The following is a 24,121-nucleotide window of genomic DNA, read 5'->3' as shown; positions in this document are numbered from 1 at the left end:
GTTATGAAAGGGCTATCTTATCTTTAATAAGAGGATCGTCCCTTCGAACTGTTCTTTTTCTTTCGGCTCGCGCCGCTGAAGTGAAGATTTGAAAACGGGGGGAGCGTTATCGAGCTTCTAAAACGGAGTTTTCCGAGGAAGGAAGAACGCGTCATTTGCTCACATAGCAAGTGATATCTCTCAACCCCGAAATTGGGGTACGCCCCTTAAATTCAACGACTGCCGCGCGACGTTAGCCGTGAGATACGATTCCTGGCGTAATACGGAAGAGGAAGAACAGGGGTGGGGGAAGTTTCAAAGAGAGAGGAGAAGGAAGTGGATTTTCAATTTCGGAGGATAGACCAGTTCGTGTGCTCGAATGATTCCCATTTGTTATCCCTTTATTGTAACTCTTTTTATATAGTAACGTCAATATTACATTGACCCTTGGATTTCGAATCTAAAGGACATCAACCTTTAATTCCAGTGGATTTGTGATAACTAAATTAGATGAAGATAATTGTATTTGGCTACTGGAGACTTCCAGATAATTGTCGTATTAATGCTGAAATTGAATTGCCCATAAGGTAATATTGCTCCGTTTACTGTTATTCGAGAAATTGTTTTAACGTCACGATCGAAATCGTTTCCGGAGTTCAAAAGCGAAGTCCACAATAACCTTACCGCTTCGCGTAATAAGGGAACTCTATTAGGCGCCATTATAGTACTACGCTCTCCCTTTGATATATCTTTCTGCTGTCCCTTCTCTCTCTCTCTCTCTCTCTCTCTCTCTCTCTCTCTCCCTCCCGTTCTCTTTGCACTCAACTTTGGGATTCCACGGAGCACGTGGCCCAGATCTTTTATGCCAGGGTTTCCAAGGAAACTCGCGTGCCATTTGCTCACATCGCGGCTGACATCTTTAACTTGCGAAATGGGATCTTCTGCCTCCCTCTCTTCTCTCCTTTGACCCAACGACTATTGGAACGGATAATTGCAAACTACGACTGTTTCTAACGTAGATACGCAGACGGAGGGACGTTGGTGTGCAAAACGAACAAGTGAAGGAGATTTACGGCTTACGAGAACAACGAACAACAAAGTTGTTCCGCGAAAGAAACGTCGCCTGAGTTAGTAGAAGATGTCTTCGAATCTCAGATCCGTTCCGTTTGTCTTCTTGCTTACATCTTGTCCCGCGAAGTTATCTAGCCTATCTTTCAAACAAGATTTTTTGTTTTATATCTTACTCATATGTCGTAAGCCCGAATATTTCTTTATGGCAATATTCCTGAGTTAAAGTATAAAGTATGCAGCAAACCATATGTTTATATAAAACAGCATACATTTAATCGATTACATAATTAGTGTATTCGGAAGAAATAATATAAATTAAATAATAATAAATACCTAAATTATGAATTTAACATGTGGATTTCTTAGCTTGATGGATTTGTTTGTTTAAAGAACGTTTCTTATCAATCTGTATTATCATTAAAACAATATAAAAATTTCTTTCAGGATGTTATCAGATATCTACGTAAATTAGTGAAAATATTGCTTCGTAGTTATTAAAGAATTTTGTTGTGATATTATTTGAAACCTTTTCAATTATATTATTTCCTCTCATTTTCAAGATTGTTATTATAATTCTCTATACACCACACACACACACACACCATTTCTGTACTATGCCGTAACTTTTTGCGTTTAATGAGCATCCCTAATAAGCATCCTTGTGATAATTAAATGCATGTTTATGGTTTCCATGGATCATATTCTCGCTTAATGATCCTTACAAGCGTCAATATCGTTCTCATTTCCGGAAGAATCTTTCCGCATCGCTCTTCTCTTGCCGATCTATTTAAGCATACAGCGAGTTGGGTGGATCTTTTAAATCAGAATTTCTGAGATCGAGCGCGTAGCTTATTCGCATCGCGAATGGCGGACTCGAGTCTCACAATAGCATCGCGTTCTTTGAATCTGACGATCAACGAGATTCACAAAAAAGCTACTATTTTCCACGAAACTCTTGCATAAGAACGTATTGAAATAGAAGGTAAAAGAGAGGATATCTATATTATGCTGTAGCGTAAAATCCTTTGTGAGTTTCATGAAAGTGCATTGTATAATAGTATAAATGTGTAACAGTTAAATATTTCAAACGATTACAAATGAATTGGAACTATCTAACTGCTAAATTAGAAAGCTAATTTAGTTAAGGCAAATAAAGAGACTTGAAAAATGATTAGATAAATTGAAGTAAAAATTAATTATGCAATTATGAATCGCGATATTCAACATTGTGGAAGATGAAATGTAAAATTATGTCGGAACTGTCAAGATGAAATATGAGATATTAGAACTCTCTGAATTAATTACAAACTTTATGTACGAAGAAAACACAGAAACAGAAAAACGAACAGAAAAGATACATTTATTATCCTTAGATATTAGGCTCTTTTAATGTCAAGGAAAAAAGCATTAAGCGTCTTTAATGACACAACAGAAATTTAACTTAGCTCGTATTTAAAATATTAAGCAAAAAAATCTGTGATATCTCAGACTAGCTACGCTTTCTTTAAATTATGGATTTTGTGATCAGAATGAATTTTTTCTTGTCACAAAAATTTAATGATCGCCCTTTTTCACAGTCGTTTAATTGTCGATATTATGCACCGGGATAAACAAATCGGATAAACTCAAATTTTCTCAAAGCAAAATTTATTTGAAATTTATTAAAGAATAAGATAATTTACTGAAAGCTCTGAAGCTTTTTAATATTAAAATTGGTTGGCAATGTTAAATTTTGAGACACACACTGTAACATAGCGTGCTTCCGAAAAACTGCAGCGCGGTTGATCTAAGAGAGGACAACGAGAGTGCATAAAATAGTCTAAGGGCGTCTCCGGAATCGATCGATGGCGAATCGCGTGATTCTCACCTCGTTCTTTCCAGAGCGATGCCCATTTCCTCCGATCGACCTTCCGTCTTGGCCCCAGGAATCTTTCGATCTGTCGGATCTGGGTCGCCACGTCGTATCTTACCTCATCCTCGTTTCCTCGCGCGAGAAGTGGCGCCCGATTGTCTCAACCAATTCGGAAACAAACGTAGGTGCGCCGACGATTACACGCGGCGGAGTTAACGGACGCGGACGTGGGGTTTCTCCTCCTCGAGGAAGGGGTAGGCACGATGTTGGGGGGCTTGACGATTATCGAGAAACGTGAATGGGTAACACGTGAGCGGTTTGCAAATTCGTACGTCGCCGATTGCGAGACTTCTGTGATTTCGCCGACGATTTTTTGCTTTACGTCGAGACGTGTCTGGGGTGGCGAAGTACGCTCTTAATCTGGGTCTCCGATACGTTAATGGCGGCAGACAGGGGTCGATAACGATCGAGGACATGATGGATGTGAATTCTCGCGGTATTTGGTTTAATATTTCTGAATCAATGTTTCATAAAGTGATTTAGGCAAATTACTATCGCAAATATTTTACTTGCATGTATTTAATATAGGCATACGTATTTTTACAATTTCAATCATTTTATTAATAAAAATACAGTTATTAATTTCCTGTTCCCTGTGATTTCTTTTAACTATAAATCTCGCTATAAATGTAAAAAATATATTAAATTCTCCATGTATTATATAATAAAATCGACCACTATGTGAACGTGCTAAAAACTAAAGAAAAAAAAAAAAACAAATTAATTAAACATTACATCTTCGATGAAAGCCATCTCAAATTTTTATTTAATCTATACATTATTTTCCGTATACTTTAGTTCATACGTAATAAATGAGTGAAATTAATCGATTAAGAATAAAAATAGAAAGAAATAGAAAGACTGTCATCATTTGAAAAGATTAGCCTCAATGCAGAAATTGCTTTGATTATGAACTCGCAAATTTGGCTGACAATAACTGCGCGCTTTTTATTTTTATTTCTATAACCAGTCGCGTCATGAGTGACCTCTTTTTGGAACGGATCGGTTAACGAGTCCGCGTACGGTCAGTTCCCCAATCAGGCGCGATTGTCCCGCAACATGTAAGTGGCTTGCTTGTAAAAGCGACCCCAAGTTTGGCGCGGTTGGACACGTGTACGTTTCGCGGGCAACCGCGACAGGCGGACGGCGCGCGGCGGGACGCTGTCGCTTGTATTCGATATATGGTCCGACCACCCTCGATGGCCGCCTTTCTTCTCGAGGGGTGAATCGCGTATGCCCGCAGCATGACCGCAGGTGATTGGCGCGCGCCAAGAGAAATCGACGCCCCTTCGCGGACCTAGGGGTGTTTAGGACACCCTGGGTGGTCCGAAATATAGCCGAGTCCAGAATTTTAATTGCGGAGTTATTAAAACTCATTATAATACAAAATGAGAAAAATGCCTTCACCGCGTTATTTTGCCGAATACTTCATATATCGAATTTTGTGTGCGCGAATATTTAATTAAAAAAGAACATTAACTCTATTTTATCGAAACTATATTAGAAGTAAAAACTAATGCGTATTTCGCTTCTATTTTTCTGAAGTTTATAAAAATGGCTCACAATGGTTTGGTCTGGTGCAATTTTTGATCGTAAATTTAACAAAAGGCTTTAAAAGACGCAGCCGAGCGCGCAATCTTCGGCAGAGAGGACGTTCATTCGCGTCGTGTGGGGTAACTCTTTCCGGAAAGCAGCAATTTTTATGGCGACCTAGGTACAAAGGCACAACCCTTTGTAGCCCCGTTTCTCTATCGATATTTTTCGGCAGCAAAAAGTGTAGGAACGAGACACCCGTTTTGACTTTGGGGTCGTCCTTTGTGTTTCAGAACGACACGATGCAAGTGGTGTGGCAATATCACGTCGAGGAGCCGGTATCAGCGGCCGGTATCTTGCCCGATCACGGAGCAGTGCGAGGATCGAGACCGTTGTACCTGGTGCAAAGAGACGCGCAGCCCAAACGGAGCTCGCGTAATCAGGAAGCGGAGCCGCCGCTGAAGATCTGGGATATCTTGAACAAGCAGGTGGGTTGCGAGGCTCTATATTTTCCGTTTCATATTTAAATTCTCATATTCATCAGACGTGTTCTGAGAGATAAAAATCACTCTGAGATATCCGATAAATACACGATACGGAGATTCCGTCGAGATAAATACTTAACGAATGAGATTAACTAGCTGAAGACGGAAATATTTTGTTTCGCTCCAGATGTAATTAAAAGAGAGAGAAGGGAAGGGGAGGGAGAGAGCGCGCAGTTGGTGCACATTGCATTTATTATGATTTGCGTTATTACGATGGCACGTGACAAGAAACAAGAACAAAGTTAATATTCATCCCGACCGCGGAGAAATTCGCGAGCGCGAACAAAGACGATTAAAGAGTTTTAATTAGAGTTCACGAAAGTGGATCTGCCATCGGCGTTGTGATATTGAACTCGATTTGCGCGGAGGGCAGATTCAAGCCGGGTTTCATGAAAGTATTTAAGATAACTAAAGTTACTTTATTCAGGCTTTTCTGAAGAATCATCATCAGCATTGTAACTCGTTATTAACTCGACATTAATTTTCAAGAAATAGTTTTCACCAAGAATATATCTTCGTGCTGAACACTTTTGAAAATTTTCAATAAAAGAAAAAAAATTCCGAGAACTCCGGCTCGAAATGCTAGAAATAAAAATAATCGGTAAGCTCAACTTGATTTCTTTTAAGCTTTGAAAGTATTAGCTTTATCTCGTATCGATATTTCGTAGGTAAATCTAAACAGAGAGAGAGTTAAAAATTTCACGACCGAAACGGAGAAAAACTGGTTCCGCGCGATCGGCGTTTTGTTGTGAGCGGAGACGCGGCGAATTATTCGTTTATCCGAATCCGAGAAGCGAACAAGCTTTTTCGAAGCTCTCTCTCGTCATACGCTTTTGTTTCCGTCATTCGTAGACACGTGTACAAGTCGCGTGTGCGTATGTACATCGCGTGCGTGAGATGAATGTTCCGAACGCATTTAGCTGGACGCGCGCGCGCGACTGGATTTTTATCACGCGGCCGTGTTAGAGAGAGAGAAAGAGAGAGAAGGCATTGTGCCCCGAATTTATGACGGCATAAATCTTAACCAGGTCACATCCGGCAAAAACTATTCGTTCATTAGCGTCGCCGGGTCGTAGATTACGAGGGCGGCGCTATCGCCGAGAATCGGACAATGCTAATTCTACCGTCTGCCCCCCGCCGCTGTTTATAGTTTATATCGAGACCGGAATCGGGCCACGCTCCGCTCCACGTATTCCGCTTGTTGGCCCGCGAAAAAGTGCAAGATCATTCGCTGGACGGTGCTGATAAACGACCCGGAAATGTTGACCATGTAATATCGCTTGAGACAAGCTAGCGTCTCGCGCGGAATGTATTTCGCTCGTAAATACATTTTCAATTTGTCGAATTTCATCATCTGTAGCTAGATTTTTGTTCAACCGTTTACATTACAAATACTTTGTTACAGTCGTTGTAGTGGAATAGTTACATTTTATATTGCTTTTCTTCTTCTTTTTTTTGGAAAAAAACAATATATGTGTCTTTTACTTTGGATACAAACAATGTAAAGAAAATTAAAGTGCAACTAAAAAGGCCTTATGTGCTAATATGTAGGGAATTTATTTTAAATATGACGCAAAAGTTGCCGAATAGCCGAGTAACTTTTGTATCGCGCTACGATGAATATGGAGTAGAAGAATAGGCACAAAGAAGACGAGGCTGATAAGAAATGAGTTTACATTGCGCTACTCTTCATATTCTACGATATTCTTTCGTTTGTTAAAGAGATTGTTACTGGTTCGTTAATTTTTACTTTCTTGCCATACATTTGCGAATACTATCATATTTCTGTTGTAACTTTTTGTTCAAACATGCTGAATTTAGTTTAGCAAATTTAGAATTGAAAATTAAACACGTAGCTGCAAGATTGATTATTCCATTATTGACTGACGGAAGTTTTTGCAGCCTTTATTATCGGACACTTTATCTCACTTCGCGAATGTCAATGAAGAAAGAGAAATCGTTTTGAAATGACAAAGGCAGAGTCCGATGCCTATTGGCGTAGAAATCGGAAATGTATCTGCGAGTCCTCTAAAAATTTCTCCGTCGTCGCCCCCGGGCGTCGCTCAAACATGCTCGACCGCAAAACAATAAACGCGCTCGTCCTTCCCGGTAATCTCGACATCGATAATTTCGCATAAGCGCGTGGGAGAATCCGCCGGCGTGGTTCGAGCGCTTAGGGCAGGAGTCGGTCGTCGGGGAGGAGATGCGCGAAAAAGAGAATTGTAATTTTCTCGGACGCTATACGGTCGTCCATACGCCCCGCGGCGAGCAGTTTGAAACGACCCACCAGCACCCTGCCTTCCCCACTTCCCTTGGGGTCTCCATATTTACCGAGATACATTGCAACGGAGTGTAGCGTGGTTTCATTGATGCACAAAATCTCGTATTCCGAGAGTAATTCGTCAAAATCTGACTTGCAGATGGATACATATACGGGACAAATAGCACGATTAATACTGGTACAGGTAATTCTTATCCCGTCGTGGAGCAACAAGCATGTAATTAACCAGATTAGTTACAAAACCAGATTAGTTACAAGTTGTACAATTAGTTTTATATAAATGGTATCGTGATGTATCATTAATGAACAAGTAAAATAGAGAAGCAGGCACAAGCAAATTATTATATCATATATCACGTGAAATTTATATTCGATTTGCGCTGGAAAAATTATATAAATAAAAACTAAGTATTTTTTGCATTTTTTTCATCTATAAATCTTACTCTATATGTATATAAAACGATCGAGGTACATCAATGTAGTCGAAAGTAGCTAACAATAAGCGGTGCCTACAATATTGCGAACTACCGTTTTGAGAATATTTTGAACAATATGTTCGCGCGTAACAATACGGTTTGTATATCGAGCGAAACTACCTAGAACAAGTAACGCAACTAACGCCGGTACATGCAGTTCTTATTCTGTTATACGTGCCGAAAAACTCGCAACACGTTCGTGCACAATGCAGCCGGCCGTGCATGAGAACTGTGCAAAATAGTCGCGTGGCGTGGAAGGCGCCGCTTTGAGACAGGGCGAAATGGGCTCGTATATCACAAAAGCAACTTGCAACCTTGTTACGTAAGTCGCACGCGGCGTCGGAAAATATAGTAATGAATTTCTCGTATATATTTGCGTTTAACTGCTCTTACTCCGTTGTAACAAACCATTAACCTGACGTATGCATCAAGTAGCTAAGTTCTCCGAATTTTTCCCCTCTATATACTTCTTGCTATTCGTTCCAACAAAAAATAACTCTTTGTGCTTGTTAACTGATAATTACTTTTAAGACGGAATGTAATAGGTTTTCAAAGCAATGAAATCATAGCAACATGATGCACAATGCATACAAATATTTTTCCGATAAATTGCTCGATGTTTTTGAAATTTAATTATATCTGTGATAATTGTGAAAATATTAATACTTAAAATAATAACAATATTCGAAATATTATTTTAACGTAAAACTTATTTTACTCGAAATTTATGTTTTATTACAAACAACACATTTTGTTTAAATAATATTTTTATATAATATTTTTATATAATAAGTTTTCGAAATAATGAAATCATGGTAACATATGATACAATGTGATATAATATCCCATAAAAATATTTTTCCGATCAATTATCTGATGTTTTTAAAGTTTAATCTGATAATATTAATGATCAATACTCGAAATATCGTTTTAACGTAAAAAATCTTTTACTCAAAATTTATATTTTATTAAAAACAACATATTTCGTTTAATAATATTTTTATATATCTTATTTTATGTTTCACTCTCTTGATTTAAAGCTTTGTAATTTTGTTTTTGTTATATTAATTTATAATTTTGAGAATTTATAATAGAAATAATTTAATTTTTTTTTACTTTATTTTTTTTTTAATAGAAATGACGGGTATACCTGAAGGTAAAATATAAGTACATATAATATATTCGTATTTCTTCAATTTTGCTTGTACTTTACAATTCAGTTGTTTTAAAATACATGTATTTATTGTATATATACACTATATATATACATCTGAATCATATTTTCTTTCCGATGAAGCACCGTATTGATACTTTCCGTGACATTGACGCCGAAGTATCAATGGTCCCAATGTAGCGACTCTATCCGTTAGTTTCGCATGGAATTATACTCGCTTAACGAAGTACCATTCGAATTGCTGTGCAGGTTCGTTTACCCATGGGGCAAGACACGCTGCTCTGGTGCCGTGTCCTGAGGATGCCGAGCATTAATCAGAAACACCACGTCGTGAAGGTGAGTTCCTCCAGGTATATAACCCGTTTACGGTAGCTCGCGCGCGCCCGCCGCCGCTCTCCGACTTGATTAAAGCGAAGGTGGATGCTCTTGTAATGCCGAAGAAACTGCACGTCGAGTTTGCCGACTCGCCCCTCCTATCTCCCCCCCCCCACTCCCTCGTCCTCTCTTCCCCATACGGGAGTTATCTTCTGCCTCGCGTGTTTTCGCGTCTGGAGATGCAGCATCTTCAGGTAGCCGTCCGATAAATATGCCGTGCAAAATGATAATCTAGAGGTTACGATGTTTTATACCAGGTGATTAATCATAGTAGTCGACGATTTCTTTTAGAAATATTCTGACGTACTAGGAAAAAGAATTGTTTTAATTCACAATCTCGCATCCTTGTTGATGATCTCTTAAATAATACCTTGATCGTATAGAAAGTTTTAAAAACATTAACGCGCGTGATTTTATGTATTCGTCTTTTTAATACATTAAAATTTCGGAGCATTCTATATGCTAATTATAAGAATTTTGATCGTTTCACAAGTTCTATAATTATATTTATATCTATTTCAAATATTATAATTAAACTACAATTTTTAGAGTTTTATTTTAAAGCTTGTATATCTGCTTTTTATGGCAGGCACAAAAAATATGATAAAATAATCGCGTGTCTCATTGCACGCTCGATTATAAAAAGATCTTCGATTTGCGTGCCGAATGCAAGTCGATCGATTAATGCGGCTATGAAGCTTCATTGTAAATGTACGACTGGGCGGATCTGCATGATGGCAGGATCAATGCGGTAGGCGAGATCGTTTCGTCGTTCCGGCCGCCGGTTTCGCTACCAACGCTGACAGATCGATGCACGAGATGTCATCGATAAATGTGACAGTGACAAAGCAGCCGGTCGTAAACCTTGTATTACTGCCGCGTATCGATTCACGCTGGTAATAAGTTCCATTTCGATGCAGAAGCGCGCGATTCTCCAAATCGCGTGTTAAAAATCGCAGTTAGACTGGCAGTAAAATGCAGACGGTAAAAGTTTGCCGATTTCCATTTTTGAATTCATCGAGACGCGATACTTTATCGTTGACGAAATCAGTTGTGTCTTACGTTTTATGTTATGTTAACGTTTTCCGATCCACTGCTATTGCTTTGTTTTGGCAATCAATACTACGTCAAATGAAAATCCTATCATGATTACCGATGATACTTTTACACGTTATTAAAAGCTGTTAATTTTTATTGCATTTAAAATGACATATGCATCATGATGTTTCAAATTTAATACCTTGTACGAACTGATTAATGGATATTAGCACAGTAATATGAAAGTATACTTCTCTTAAGGAGAGAATTGGTTTTAAACTGAAGAAAATTACGCGATTAGAAAAGGTGCTGTAATACTTGGAATTCTTGATATGAAAGATCGCGTAAATACTACCTCTTTGCTATAAATTCTAGAATTTATGTACTCGCCTATTTTTACTAGACTCCCCCCATTCAACGCGAATTTTATGTCAGCGAATAATTTGAACGAGAAAGATATTTCCGCAAGTAATTCACGTTTTACGCGTTTCTCGAGTTATATTCTTCCTCTCTCGCGAGCATATGATAACTCAATAAAATCTCACCTAACCGTATACTCTATTCGTATTTTACCCAGTTGTTACTTAACCCGATGTAACCGTCCGACAGTCCGACAGTTATCGGAAAACCGGAACAAATAAATGATGGATCATCTTCATCATCACATCAGTTCAAAGAAGCTGTCTTGATGTATATTGTACTTGTACATTTCTGTTTTATTTATTATTGTATTTTTCTTATTTTTTGTTTACTTTACTTCAATCTTGTATTCTCTTTTCAACTTTATCGTATCTCGGCTCTCGCTGATGTTCATATCCGCACCCGGGTGTTTCCGAATAGGGTGTCGGGTCGGCTGGCTGATATAGTCCGCTCTATCTAGCGCTGGTCGACCGACCGACACCTGAATCTCGAACTCGATCGGACGTGACCCAACTACGCGATACGATTGCTCTGTGTTCCTATCGCGGGTACAGCGGCGGAGGGGCGGAGAGGAGAGACGATTAGCGTTCCGATTGCGATAACTCAAGCGCTTAAAACGCGTACCTCTCTCCCCCCCTCACATTTTACGGAACTTTTATTGACGGAGCACCGAGGCATTCTGAGGTTAACGGTCGAGTGAACTGCCGTTAACCGTGGTATCGGCGGGCACCTTAATTTGTTGCTCCTATTGAGAGGGAATCGAAACGGCACGTTTTCCCGACGTAGAAGCGCGAGAAATACCGGACGCGTATCGACTTGCATCGAAGACTAGTTCTTGCCAATTTTGCGCTCGAACAGCTTTCTCTAAACTGCTAGGAACGACGCCTATTAGGGTGCGAAGTGCCTTCCTCTTTTTCTGTTACCGCTGATATTCCATTAGCCATAGTTAATTCAATGACATCCGTTTTGCTTCAAATCGGAGCGACGAGTACACGAATCATTAACCGGCTTAATTATCAGTAAAACGATGCGTCGCGAAAATTTTAAAAGAAATAAAGAACATTGCACATTATTTTTTTCATTGACATGATTAAGTTGTACGAATAAACGAGATAATTTTATTCGCTTGAAACTCGCGGTTTCTTCAATCAATTCAGCATCGATTCTACTGCGATAAATGTGTCAAGATGTACGTCGTTCCTGAGTTATGAACACGTTACGAACACGACCGAAATGCGCACGACATTAATCCTCGTTACGAGCTTGCACGCCTGTTCTGTATTTCAGTACGAACCAGTTATTCAGCCGGGAAGCCACGAATACCTTCACCACATGACCCTGTACGAGTGCCGCGGAGATCAAGCCGAATTGGAATCCGCGGCCGAAACGACCGGGAGTGTCTGTTACGTTCCTGATAAACCCACATTCCAGTGCAACACGATCGCAGCCACTTGGAGCCTCGGTTCTGAGGTATGTCGAAAACTTCGTTTACGCTCACGCGCCGAAGACCTCGACGCGAGGCACCGAGGTGCTTCCATATTGGCAAGTTTTCGGTAGTCATGGAAACCATATCTGCTGCACAAAATCGCAAAGTTGTAGAAAATGCAGATTATGAAATACAAATTTTAGAATTTATTTTTCTTCGATTACGCACTCTATGATAATCGTTAATTTAAACTCTTTAATCATTAAATTTTGCCAATAATGGAATTACCTAGTTGTTTTATCGAAGTCTTCGATTCGGTTAGAGAGTGAAATAATTTAGTAAATTATTTACAATAACTAATTGAAATATAAGTTGTTTCTTTTAAAAATATATTAAAAAAGATATACACAAGAGAAATATCTTAAATTCGTTGCATTTTATTTGTTTTATTTTTGCAATTTTGATCGTCAGAGATGTGTCCATTGACCTTCGCTATGTAAACTTGACTCTTCGTCAAATGTTGCGCGCGATCGTGCAAGGCACGTTCAGAGTTTCGTGATAATTCCGAATGCGATGTAATGTATACCAATGCGAGAGCAGGGATACCGCAAACTTGTTTCTTCGTGGTTATTGGTAATACGAACATCCTGTGAAATTGCAACCGATCGTAAAACGTGTCGGGATCTCGTCGGGATATGATTCCCAGTAAATGATGAATAATATTGATAATAACGTTAATTGAGATAACACATACTTGCTATAATATTCAATAAATGATGCATTAAGCGCTTTTACTTTTATTTTGATTTTCATATATATTATTCTATTTTTTAATGCTAAAATGCATGTCTGTATAATACTGCTATATAATCTTCAAATATTTATCGGATTATCTTTAAAAGTTATGACAATATATTTCATAATTTATATTTCATCAATTTATACTTATATAATAGCGTTATTAAATGATTATTATTTAAATGTCAGATAGAAAATAAATCAAAATCATCAATAATATTAAATAAAAATTCCATTATAGGACGAGAGAGTGCAATTAATTAGTTTTATAAATTATAGCGAAACGTTTTATTGGATCTCAGCTTGAACGTTTAAAGTCAAAATAAAAAATTCGTTAATAATGCAAACATGTTCGGCGCGGACGATCAAAATTACTCGGGCTATATTAATAAATTTAGATTCAAAACGTTTTTGAAGATAGCGATTACCGCACACGATTCCCCGAATCCGGGCGGATTATTATCTCGCTCATCATCGGTATCTGAAAATTAAAATTAACCGGGCATAATTCGCGAGTACATGATGCACCGCCAATAAGGAAACGAATTCCATGAACGACAATTTTCATCGGGGGTCCGTTCTGATGGATCGAGGCGTATACCGATTATACGCAGGTTGGAAACGTCGCCAGGGTAGAGGCGGGATCAGGCCGGACCAGATCGGACGAGAACGGGCCCCCGATCAGAACCGGACCGGCGCGGGCGCGGGCGCGGGCGCGGCGCGGCGTACGGCGTACCTACTCGCTGCCGGTCCTGTTTTTATTTACTGGCGGCTTCTGCATAATCCATCGTTTCCCTCTCCCTTTCGCCGCACCAGGGCTTTAATTATCCGCCGGAGGCCGGATACGCGCTCAATCCGTACACGGGGCCGCGCTACTACATGCTGGAGACCCACTACACGAACCCGCAGCTGGACGCCTTCATCAGCGACAGCAGCGGCCTGCGTCTTCTCTACACCGATCGACTGCGCGGCCATGACGCCGGTATCCTCAGCGTTGGCATCGACCCGAACTGGCGGCATATAATACCGCCCGGCCAGCCCGAGGTGGTCTCCGAGGGCCACTGCATCGCCGATTGCACCGCCCAGACGATACCGAACAGCGGCATTAACATGTTCGCCGTGATCATGCACACCCACCAGCTCGGCAGAAAAGTCCGCCTGCGGCAGATCCGCGCCAGCGAGGAGCTGCCGCCGATCGCCGCCGACACCAACTACGATCCCAATTATCAAGAGTATCGGAGGCTTCAGAGACCGGTCAAGGTGTACCCGGTAAGTACAGTCTTAACTCTAGTATGACGTGCGATGTACAATGTATACGATTTACTCTACATATATGTCTAATACAACGAAAGATAGCATTTTCCGTTTCGCCCTGGGCGATACTTCTTCTATTAACGTATATATAATTATTTGAAAGGAAGATATCGAATATATTGGAGGCTTAAGTTAGATTTCATTTTAATCGTTATATCAAAATCCAATTTATTGGCCAATTTATTAAACTTTATCCTCCCTACGGCGATAGCTAACGCAATTATAAAATATCCCCCGATTAACGGAAGAGAATCGCGAAGAATCGGGAAAAGAATCTCGAACTCTATCCGCCGAGATTTTTTTCTTCGAAAAAATAATCCAAGATTATTCCTCAAGCGCTCTTCGCGAGTAACTTACGTCTTCTACAGTGCGGTCCTTTAATATATTCTTATTTTTCTGTTCTGTTTCCGCTACGTTGCACGGCCTTTCGTTTAGTTGCCGCGAACATACTTCCAGCTGCATTATAACCCGTAGCACGTATCAGAAAGTTTATGAGCTTGTTATAAAGTTTATTAACGTGCAATAAGTATAGCTTTGATCACGTAAAGTGCCGACATGCTACAGATACAGGGCATGAACCTGAGTTTAATTGTTTGAACGAGCTCGAACAGGGTGGGTTTAAATGCGATTACGTGTTAACATAGAATAAAAATGTATTATGACGGAATTGAATTGAAAAGTGCGAGAACAAAATTGAAAATCTAAGGTTTACGATAAAGCATCAATATATATGCATTACGGTTTTACTATACCAATCTAAGAATTTTGACTTAAATCTGGGTGTTATTGCTATCTTTTTATTATTTTATTAAATTGATGTTGTATTATAAGTTAAGAATCTCTGTTTAGCCTGGTGATGTTCACGTGAAGGGATTTTTTTATATTACAGGGTGATCACTTGGTCGCCGAATGCACGTACTCGTCCGAATCTCGGACGGCCATTACGCTCGGCGGCTTGGGAACGAGAGAAGAAACTTGCCTGGTGTCCGTTCTCTATTATCCTCGCATTGAATTATCTCTTTGTTATTCTTTGCCTTCGCTACCGACAGTGCTGCACAGCTTGGGAATCCAGAAATTAATACAGTAAGTGATATTTCCTCAAATTTGCCGTTATATATGAAAAAAAAAATCGTGATATATGATAAAATTATTTGAAATATTCTTAAGAAGATGAAAAAAATGCTAGACACATTTTATATATTCCTAGAATTTGGGAAAGATATATGTTTAATTGTATTTGAATTAGATGAATAATTAATTGTAGCTTGTCTGAAAATCTCACACATAAATTCTTATTTTACGATAATGGTTTCCGTTACGCGGTTTTAAGTAGCTCATATTCCTCTCGTTTCTTACTATGTCGTTATAATCCCGACTGGCAAATCGTTTACGCGAATGAGAGGAAAGTTTGATGGTGCACTAAGACGCAATCGCACGTTACTGTCAGTTTATATGGCTCTATGCAAACGATGATTGTTCGACTTTTTGCTCTCTGATCGCTCTAAATTGGCTATTAGGGACAACTCGTATACGTTGCGAAAGTGCCAGTCATTGACCCAAGGAGCAACAGACGTTATGTCGTATTAGACGTCGCGCTGTTCATTGCTAAGTTACACAATACCTAACTCGTCGTAAATAATTCTTGAATAGAAAATCCTAAGGTTCACCGCTTTTTGTTCCGATATTTAATAATCGAAAATTTAATGATATGTAGTATATTATATACGAATAACTAGTTATATAACAGTTGTATAACAAAAGTGCGCATATCATCAATCAATCATGATCAAAATGAGATATATAAAAAAATCATATATATATATATATATATATATATATATATATATATATATATATATATAAGAGCGTATGTATGTAAAATGTGAGAAGCACGGCGACTTTACGAGGCGACTTCGTCTTTGTCGCAGGGGTTCCAGTCCTGTGATGATCCAGGAGCCGCAGAATCTGGCAGGCATGACGCTCGAGGAACGGCTAGTCAGCTACAATTGGGGGTCGAATTTTCAAAGCTTCCAAGAAGCTACTCGCAGCGGCACGTTCAAGCCGTTGTGCGGCAGTAGTAAGGGCGCTCTGCCCAACACGGACAACCTCGAGGTCCACTACCCGCGTATCCTTAGGCCCTACGAGGAGGCGAGCGTGCCCTGTGCGAAAAAGCCACTGCGGAACAAGCTGTCGATGCTGTTGAGCGAGGACGGTGACATCGGCGCGCCCGTCGACCCCGACAGCGACGAATCGAATGCGGTCGAGCGAGGTCAGTTGGTGCGTAGCAAGGTATCCCGCAGCAGCGACGCGGGACCCACGGCTGGTAGCTCCTGTGGCCGTACAGTATCGGCGGCGGTGATCCTGGCCGCCGTCACCGTTGTCGCGGGCGCTGCGTTCAGGTGAACGTCGCCGCCAGTCGTTCGAGTTTACTCGGATCCAGGATCGCCCTGGTGATCATCCATCGCGATCGAACCCGCGGCGGACCGAGCAACAGCAGCAGCAGCAGCAGCAACAACAGCTGGAGCGTGCGTATATGTTCGCGTAAGTACATGCCAATCTCAACGACGCGACATTTAGGCTTAGATAAGTGTTATTGTTCTCCGATTGAGCGCGTCCGGGATTCCTCGGGTGATTCGATCGGATGGACTTTTTTTTCCGAGGCGGGATGATCTTTCCGGCACGGCTAGCGGCTGGCGCGATTTTCGTCGTGTACCATATCGTGTTTCGTACTGATAGGTAATAGACATTACAGCCGTCTTTGACCTTCGTTATTCCGATACTGAATAGTGAAACGCTTAAAATAATGAAGTAATCGAAGCTAACTCGGTACATTATATTTTGGAGTGCTATAAGTTCTGTAAAACATTCTTGTTTGGAGAATCTTAATATAGCACAGCAGTTTATATCCGCATCTCACTGAAAAATTCCTAGTATTTAAAGATTGAATTTACCTAATTTGTAAAACAAGCAGCTCGTAAAGATTTAAGGAACGTATACCTATACGCGCGTACCGCAAAGAATTCGCCAGCCTTTAGTCGAGAGTGTCGAATTTCTGCGAGTGGAAAAGGACAATTGCAATCACCATTCGATTCGATGTAGATGAAACCTATATACATATATATATCATAGAAAACGTAGAAGAAATTACCGAATCCACGTTATCTCGACTTATAGGTGTTGAAATAAAATTATGGTAATTTTGGAGGTATGTCATCGAAAATATTTCATCCGCCATACACGTTCGGTTTTATCAACAAGAAATGTTAACTCTCTTTTTCTTAGTGCAGCTACGTAACTGTATTTTGAAAAATATCAAAAATTAGGAACATAAAAGAGTAAACCTATAATAAAATAATTAAACATATTTCGCGATTGTTTAATTTAATTAAATTGGACGGTTTCTACAGAGAAATGTCGTTTTTGAAAGCTTGACTAAAAAAGGCTTTTCTTCAAGGCAAATAATGCTATAAAAGTTTATTTCAAGAGAACACCTACAAAGTACTAGGTGTATAGAATATTTTTGTGCTGCTGTTATTTAGAAAATATTCTTTTTCACGTTTTTATTTTTGACACTTTTTTTCACGTCGAGTTAATTCACTTTGTCCTCGATAACTCTTGAAAATATATACACGATTTTGAAACTCGACATGATGATAATCAAATATTCATCTCGGCATTTAAAAATCGTCCAGAAAGGAGAGAGTTAATGATGTTGTACTGGCCGGAAGCCGGATGTGGATGTGCGGCATATTAATTTACGCCCGTGGTAAAACCCAGCACGAGAGATCGAATCTATCGTGTTCTCGTTTCGCGATCGGCTTTTCTCTTTCGCGACTTCCGTTTGCGCGCACCATTGTTATATAATAGAGAATTTTTGCGAGCGGTACTCTTCGGAACATGGTAAAAGCGGAAGTCCCACGCTTCGATGCGAAATATCTATAAATTGTCGCGTGACAGTTTTCACCTGAAATTTATATTATTATTTATATTCGGAACATTTGCATTTACCGTATTCGAAATACGCTGTTGCAAAAAAAGTCTGTAATGTCTCGCGTGTACGCGTAGGATGACCATAGCGGGATATCTCTCGGATGTGAACGCACCGGCTTTGTCGTACGTAGACTTTAGCACGTTAGAATCAATAATGCAAGTTGCGATGGAAATGAATAACACGAGAACTTCCTTGTTCTTTATATACTACACGTTCATTGCCTCGATATATCAACTCACAGTAATATAATCAAAACTTTTCAAAGAAATTTTATATATATAATAGAAGGGACCTATGAATCATTTTGTTTTGTGTGCAAAATTATTTTTCACATCAAGTCTTGATAAAATGTAAAGAATAAATAAACGACCTAAATATATTGAATTATGGACTGCGATTATAATTAATAACTAAGATATTACGGAAAATAATAATAAAATTAAGTAACATTTTATTTTTAATAACTTGTAATCTCAAGAATTAAATTATTATAGAATGTTGTTGTAAATATTAATCTATGTAATATTCTTAACGATAATAATCGAAATAATTGAACGAGTTCCGTGCAAATGCAATACTCTTTATCATTGATGCGAAAGTGAGATATTTCTGGTAACTGCATTGCACTATATCTATTTATACTTTAAGTTAATTACTTCGTTCTACGATCGCACTGCCTGATAAGCTGCCATTCATTGTCGTTGCTTTGTGAGTCATTCTATCATTATCGATTTCGAGACACTGCCTTAACGCTAACACACGAAGCGAAGCCACTTTTAAGTCGCATTAAAATGTATCTATTCCATCTCGATGGGTGGAGTAGGTAACATTTAATAATCAAAGTATTAGAAATGCTGTTTGATCCTTTTACGTACGAATTGATCGGCGATTTCGAACGAGAGATATCCTAGCAAATTTTCGCGACAGAGCGGAATATTAATTTAAAACTTCTTTCGAGCTAATCGCAAGAGTTTAATTGTTGGCTGTTTATTTGCTGTTCGAGAACGGTACGAGACGTCGCGATTTTCGCGGAAGAACGTTTCGTGAATTTATTTTTCAGCATACGACTGCATTCTCCGAAGTTTTTCCAGTACAGTATTTCCCAATTTAATTTGATTTTATAAACGGATTTTTTTGCTTATAAAAAAATTATACAACCGACAAATGGAAAATATTGATTAAATCATTAAAATTTAAAGAATATAGATGTTGGGTAACTTTCAAGTGGCGTTATAAAGAATTAATCACAAATCCATTTGGAATGCGATGAAGAAATATCACGATTTTTTTTATCATGCCATTTCCTGTGGAAGCGAAAGTATGAGATTGAATCAAGCGAAGTTAAATCGAGTGAAATAAATGTTTTTATCTAAAATCTCATACATTTTTTTTGTATTGACTTGAACAAACAAAATTTAATTTGAAAAACTAGAACTCTGAAAGTAACGTGCATTATGTCTTACGCAAAAAGCGTATCTTCCGTTATAATAAAGTTGCTCGTGAAATTCCGCGTAAAACAACATTTGGGAAACACTGTTCTGATGACTTCGGCGGTCACGCAATAAATGTGTGCGCGCTTCACTACGTCGTGCTCGCACGGTTCTCGCCGAAGTCTGTACATTTTGTTAATTAGACCGTATAGCGATAAAGATGCATTTTTAATAAAGATTGTATAAGCATTGGTTGATTTGCACGCGATGGTAATTTCGTGCGAGAGTCTAAGTCTCGCTATCGAAATCGTAATCTCTTTTGTTGAAGCGTTTTACGAAGAGGTGTGTTACTTAACCAACGTTTATATATAAATATATAAATAGACACACTATATATATATTATATATACCCGACGACTCTTTGTAACATTCTGTACAGTTTATTATTACGTGTAACGTTATTCACGCGCGCTTGTCAACGCTCGTTGTCGTATATGGGCGGTTATTTATTTTTTATTTAATGTATAAAGCGATATACTTGCGACTTGACACATCTCTCATTGTGCGTACACACATACACACAACACACACACACACACACACACTTTCAAGATTTTGAATAACAAATATGACATATTTGGGACACTCGATTTTCCGATGAATTGTGTGATTCTGATTAATTTTACCCGTATTAGGGATATCAAAGAGTAATCGATATGCGCTTGAGCGTGCGATAATTTACGATTGCTCAACGTATATAAGCTAAGTTATCGATTATAGATTTGTAAATCTATGATTCAGCGATTTATTATTTTGTAACGTATTTTTTAAATGAAGTTATTCAATTTTACCAAAGTTCTGTTTATCTCCAGTTTATTGATTAATTAATATAATTACTATGACCATCATGAAATTGATGTTATTATTAGCCGCATACTCTTCAATCAGCTGCACGATACAAATAAATATAGATGACGTGCCTAGTAAACTCGTGAACGTTCTCAAGGGCTAAACGAACGTTTTGAACGATACGATCTGCATGGCGATTTGCATTCGATTCGAAACCTTCTCCTGATAATTTCCATTTAAATGACTCTCGACTCGGATTTGTTCTATACTCTACCTCATTTCGAAATCAAACGAAACGGAAGTGTCCCTAAACACGCGCTGTTACCGATTTTCATTTTGCAACGGTATTAACAGAAAAAGAATAAACGGGAAGTTTCATTAGTTGAAACCAATTTTAAATTGTTTTCGTCGAGTTCATATTTTTCGGTGTTAGATCGGAAAAGATTTTCTCCTTCCCTGCTCTCCCTTCTAGCATAGCGAAATCTCAAAGTAGGCGCGACTAATCGGTATCGGACACGTAGGTACGTTTTACAATTTAATACTAACTGATAATTCGTAAATGTCATAGGAAAATCTGTGTGTGTGTAGAGAAGACCTTAGGGCAATCGAATGGCCGTGTATCTTAACCCTTAAGCAGTCGGGACTCTCGAGTATATCTCGCAATATTCATACATTCATTCGTAGCATAGTATATATGCTATATATATTTCCACAAGCAAAAATCGAACTTATATATATAAAAAAAGAACAGTTGAAGTTATTTCATCAAAATACGTATAATAAAAAATAACTTATGACTTTATAAATATTATCTTTTTATTTATATCGTGTAATTTTATTTGTGGAAACGTAATTTCCGTATCGACCCTCTGAAAAATTATTCGTGTTAGAAAAAGCACTTCGATCGTCATCGACTACTTAAGGGTCACAAGTAACGCGGAGGTCATTCGTTCGTAACCACGCTGTACTTATCGAATCGAAATTGTTGAGAACTGCAGTATATATTGCTTTACAAATATTGTGTTCCGATTGGACCCGGTTCAACGGCGAGAACCCGGGGAACTATATCCTGGCGATGGAAAGCGATCGGTGTTGCCGGACGATAAATTCGCGCATGACGTCGCTTCCCAAAACTGTGCTTGACGGTACGTGGTTGTTCAGCAAACTATTTTCGATAACTCGCAAACGCGCCGGACAATTATTACCCAAAAGAGGGCCACCGCAACGTTGTTTTTTTTTCCAATAACCCGTTATCCGGGAGCAGGTGAGTTTCTGCCGCAGAGTTACTGAATATTTTCGAGAAATTTGTTCGTTTAAAATGGAGCGTTCATGTCAACGGTGTAAGTTCGTACGGGATACGTTTCGTTTAATCCGTTTTGCTTGAGAATGCGAGCGCTGCGAAGCTTTTGCTGGAAGTTACGAAAGTTTCATGTTTCTCGTCAAAGTGAGATTTTTTAAAATGAATAAATCATTCGTTAAAACACTAGGTATCGACTACCGATGGGATTCGACGGCATCGCATTATTTTCTGGCACGTCGACACAGTTTTCTCGATGGAAGCGCAATAACATCATTCCACATTTAAAGCACATGTAGCCGCAGTCAGAAATTCCAACTGATTCCGCGGATTCGACCGATTCCGCTACAGTTTCTTTCTCTTCTCGATTGTATCTCTCTCTCTCTCTCTCTGTCTCTCTCTTCATTGCGTGGACATGCATGTTAGGATCTGCTGAATGTCGGACGATTTTTAACTTCATCAGACGGGCTCGTAATAATCGATGCGCGAGATGAGCGGGGACGACGCGATGTATCGTCCTTGTTCGAGGAGTTGATGCACGTCGCCGACGGATGCCGAGGATCCTGGCAAGCCTCTCGTCGCGGACGATCGTCGGCGACGTGAAATGGGTGCTAAAGAACCGCCGGTGATATGAACAGAACAATCAAGCAAAGCGTCACGAGTAAATGTCCTTTAATAAACTGGGATAATTATTATATTAGGTAAGACACGGTAGCGCGACGTGTTACACCATTTATACTCGATGATCTTGTATCGTAGATATGTTAGGCGATTTTTCTTTTGTAACGATTGCTGGCGTTCACCATCTTTTCGACAACGTCCGAGGCGATTTTCAAAAGTTTTCCGAAACTTCGATCTTTTTTACATGCAGCAATTGATTTATTATTTTCGTTAACAGCTGTATTAATATTTCTCTTTTCTACAGCATCATTATTTCTTTGATAATTATTTAAGGAAGCTTAAATCAATCTTTATTTAATTAAAAATAATGTAATAAGTAATCTAAAGAATTATACTCGAAAATTCTGTTTTCTCCGACAGTGATATAGAGTAGTTATTATGCAAATCGTGCGGGAAATACGAAGTCAACGGGACAGTTTTTCTCTTTTCTTGAAAGTAAAATCCACGTTTGCGACGCTGGAAAATCGAATTTCGTGGCATCGCGAAGTGTGCTGACGCCTTCCACCTTCCTGCACCATCCACCATCCACCATTTCCAACAAAAATGTTTATTCCATCGGGAGTATCGAACCAAATTTGAGTGGATATGATTCTTATTTTGAAGTCGGAAAGTCGGTCGATGTCAACGTTGCCGCGGGCTTGACGAAAACGACGGTGAAGGCCGGGAAATCGAAAATGTATGTACTGTACGTAGAGGATTAGCGATCGCCGGCTCGAGTTTCCGTGGTCCTTTTTTAAAAAATAGTGACACGGACGCGCGGCGATCGGAGCGGTAATGCGTAAGCGCGAGAGTGCATATAAGGAAATCGAGCGAATAGCGTGTGCGTGTACATAGAATGTCCTGTATATAGTTTTAGATTTAAATGACGTCCGGGGAACCTCATAGGCACCTTACTACACACTCGATACCTATTTCGGATAGGTGTGGCTAAAAAAAAACACACAGTATCTTATATCTTTATAATATACATACACTGAGCGCCCTATCCTTCCATAACGCTCTTACATTAGATTTATACCTATCCGATTTACACTCGATATTAACATCTAAACGCTACACTATCATCTACACTGTAACAAATTGTATTATATTTTATATATATAAATATGTAAATGTTTTTTTAACATACGTGTTTTTTATTGACTGACTGATCGACCCATCTCATCCTGGCTCCTATCATTGTTTGGAGAATTCCTCGAATTCTCGGTGATATTTTATAGCAATTTATGGTTAAACCTACTTATTTTGTTTGTTTTATTACTATTAATTATATTGCAGAGACAAATAATAAGGTATAAATATAAAATTAAGAGGTAAGTAAATTTTACTTCATATCATAATTTAATTTCTGAAGATTTATGTGTTGTATAAAAACGAAGACTAAAACGTATATCCAAAAATATTCATATACTTGAGCGGTCGATAAGCGTATGTATATGTGTAAATGGGTAATAAACGGTAGGGTTTACCCTAACCCTAATATTTTTATCAAGCACACCTGCTTCTCGTTCTATTTCAAGTCGCTAATTTC

At 38.9% G+C, this 24,121-nt stretch overlaps 1 protein-coding gene and 1 long non-coding RNA gene across 4 annotated transcripts in view; one reads left to right on the top strand and one right to left on the bottom strand.

Annotated features, from left to right (window-relative positions):
- Olf413 (DBH like monooxygenase olf413) overlaps positions 1-23,714 on the top strand; it is a 260,512-nt gene extending 236,798 nt beyond the window's left edge. For both annotated transcript variants that reach the window (XM_071780496.1, XM_071780495.1), the window contains 6 exons: positions 4,789-4,983; positions 9,221-9,307; positions 12,092-12,274; positions 13,845-14,297; positions 15,232-15,425; positions 16,271-23,714. In XM_071780496.1, the coding sequence (XP_071636597.1) occupies positions 4,789-4,983; positions 9,221-9,307; positions 12,092-12,274; positions 13,845-14,297; positions 15,232-15,425; positions 16,271-16,745 (1,587 nt within the window). In that variant the 3' untranslated portion in view covers positions 16,746-23,714. The remainder of the gene's footprint in view (positions 1-4,788; positions 4,984-9,220; positions 9,308-12,091; positions 12,275-13,844; positions 14,298-15,231; positions 15,426-16,270) is intronic.
- The window catches only part of LOC139814315 (uncharacterized), a 99,224-nt gene that overhangs the window by 14,671 nt on the left and 60,432 nt on the right, over positions 1-24,121 (bottom strand). The gene's annotated exons all lie outside the window — the stretch shown is intronic.

This window comes from Temnothorax longispinosus, chromosome 6, assembly GCF_030848805.1.
Source record: "Temnothorax longispinosus isolate EJ_2023e chromosome 6, Tlon_JGU_v1, whole genome shotgun sequence".
NCBI classification, from domain to species: Eukaryota; Metazoa; Arthropoda; class Insecta; order Hymenoptera; family Formicidae; genus Temnothorax; species Temnothorax longispinosus.
This window is presented reverse-complemented; position numbering and strand designations above follow the sequence as displayed.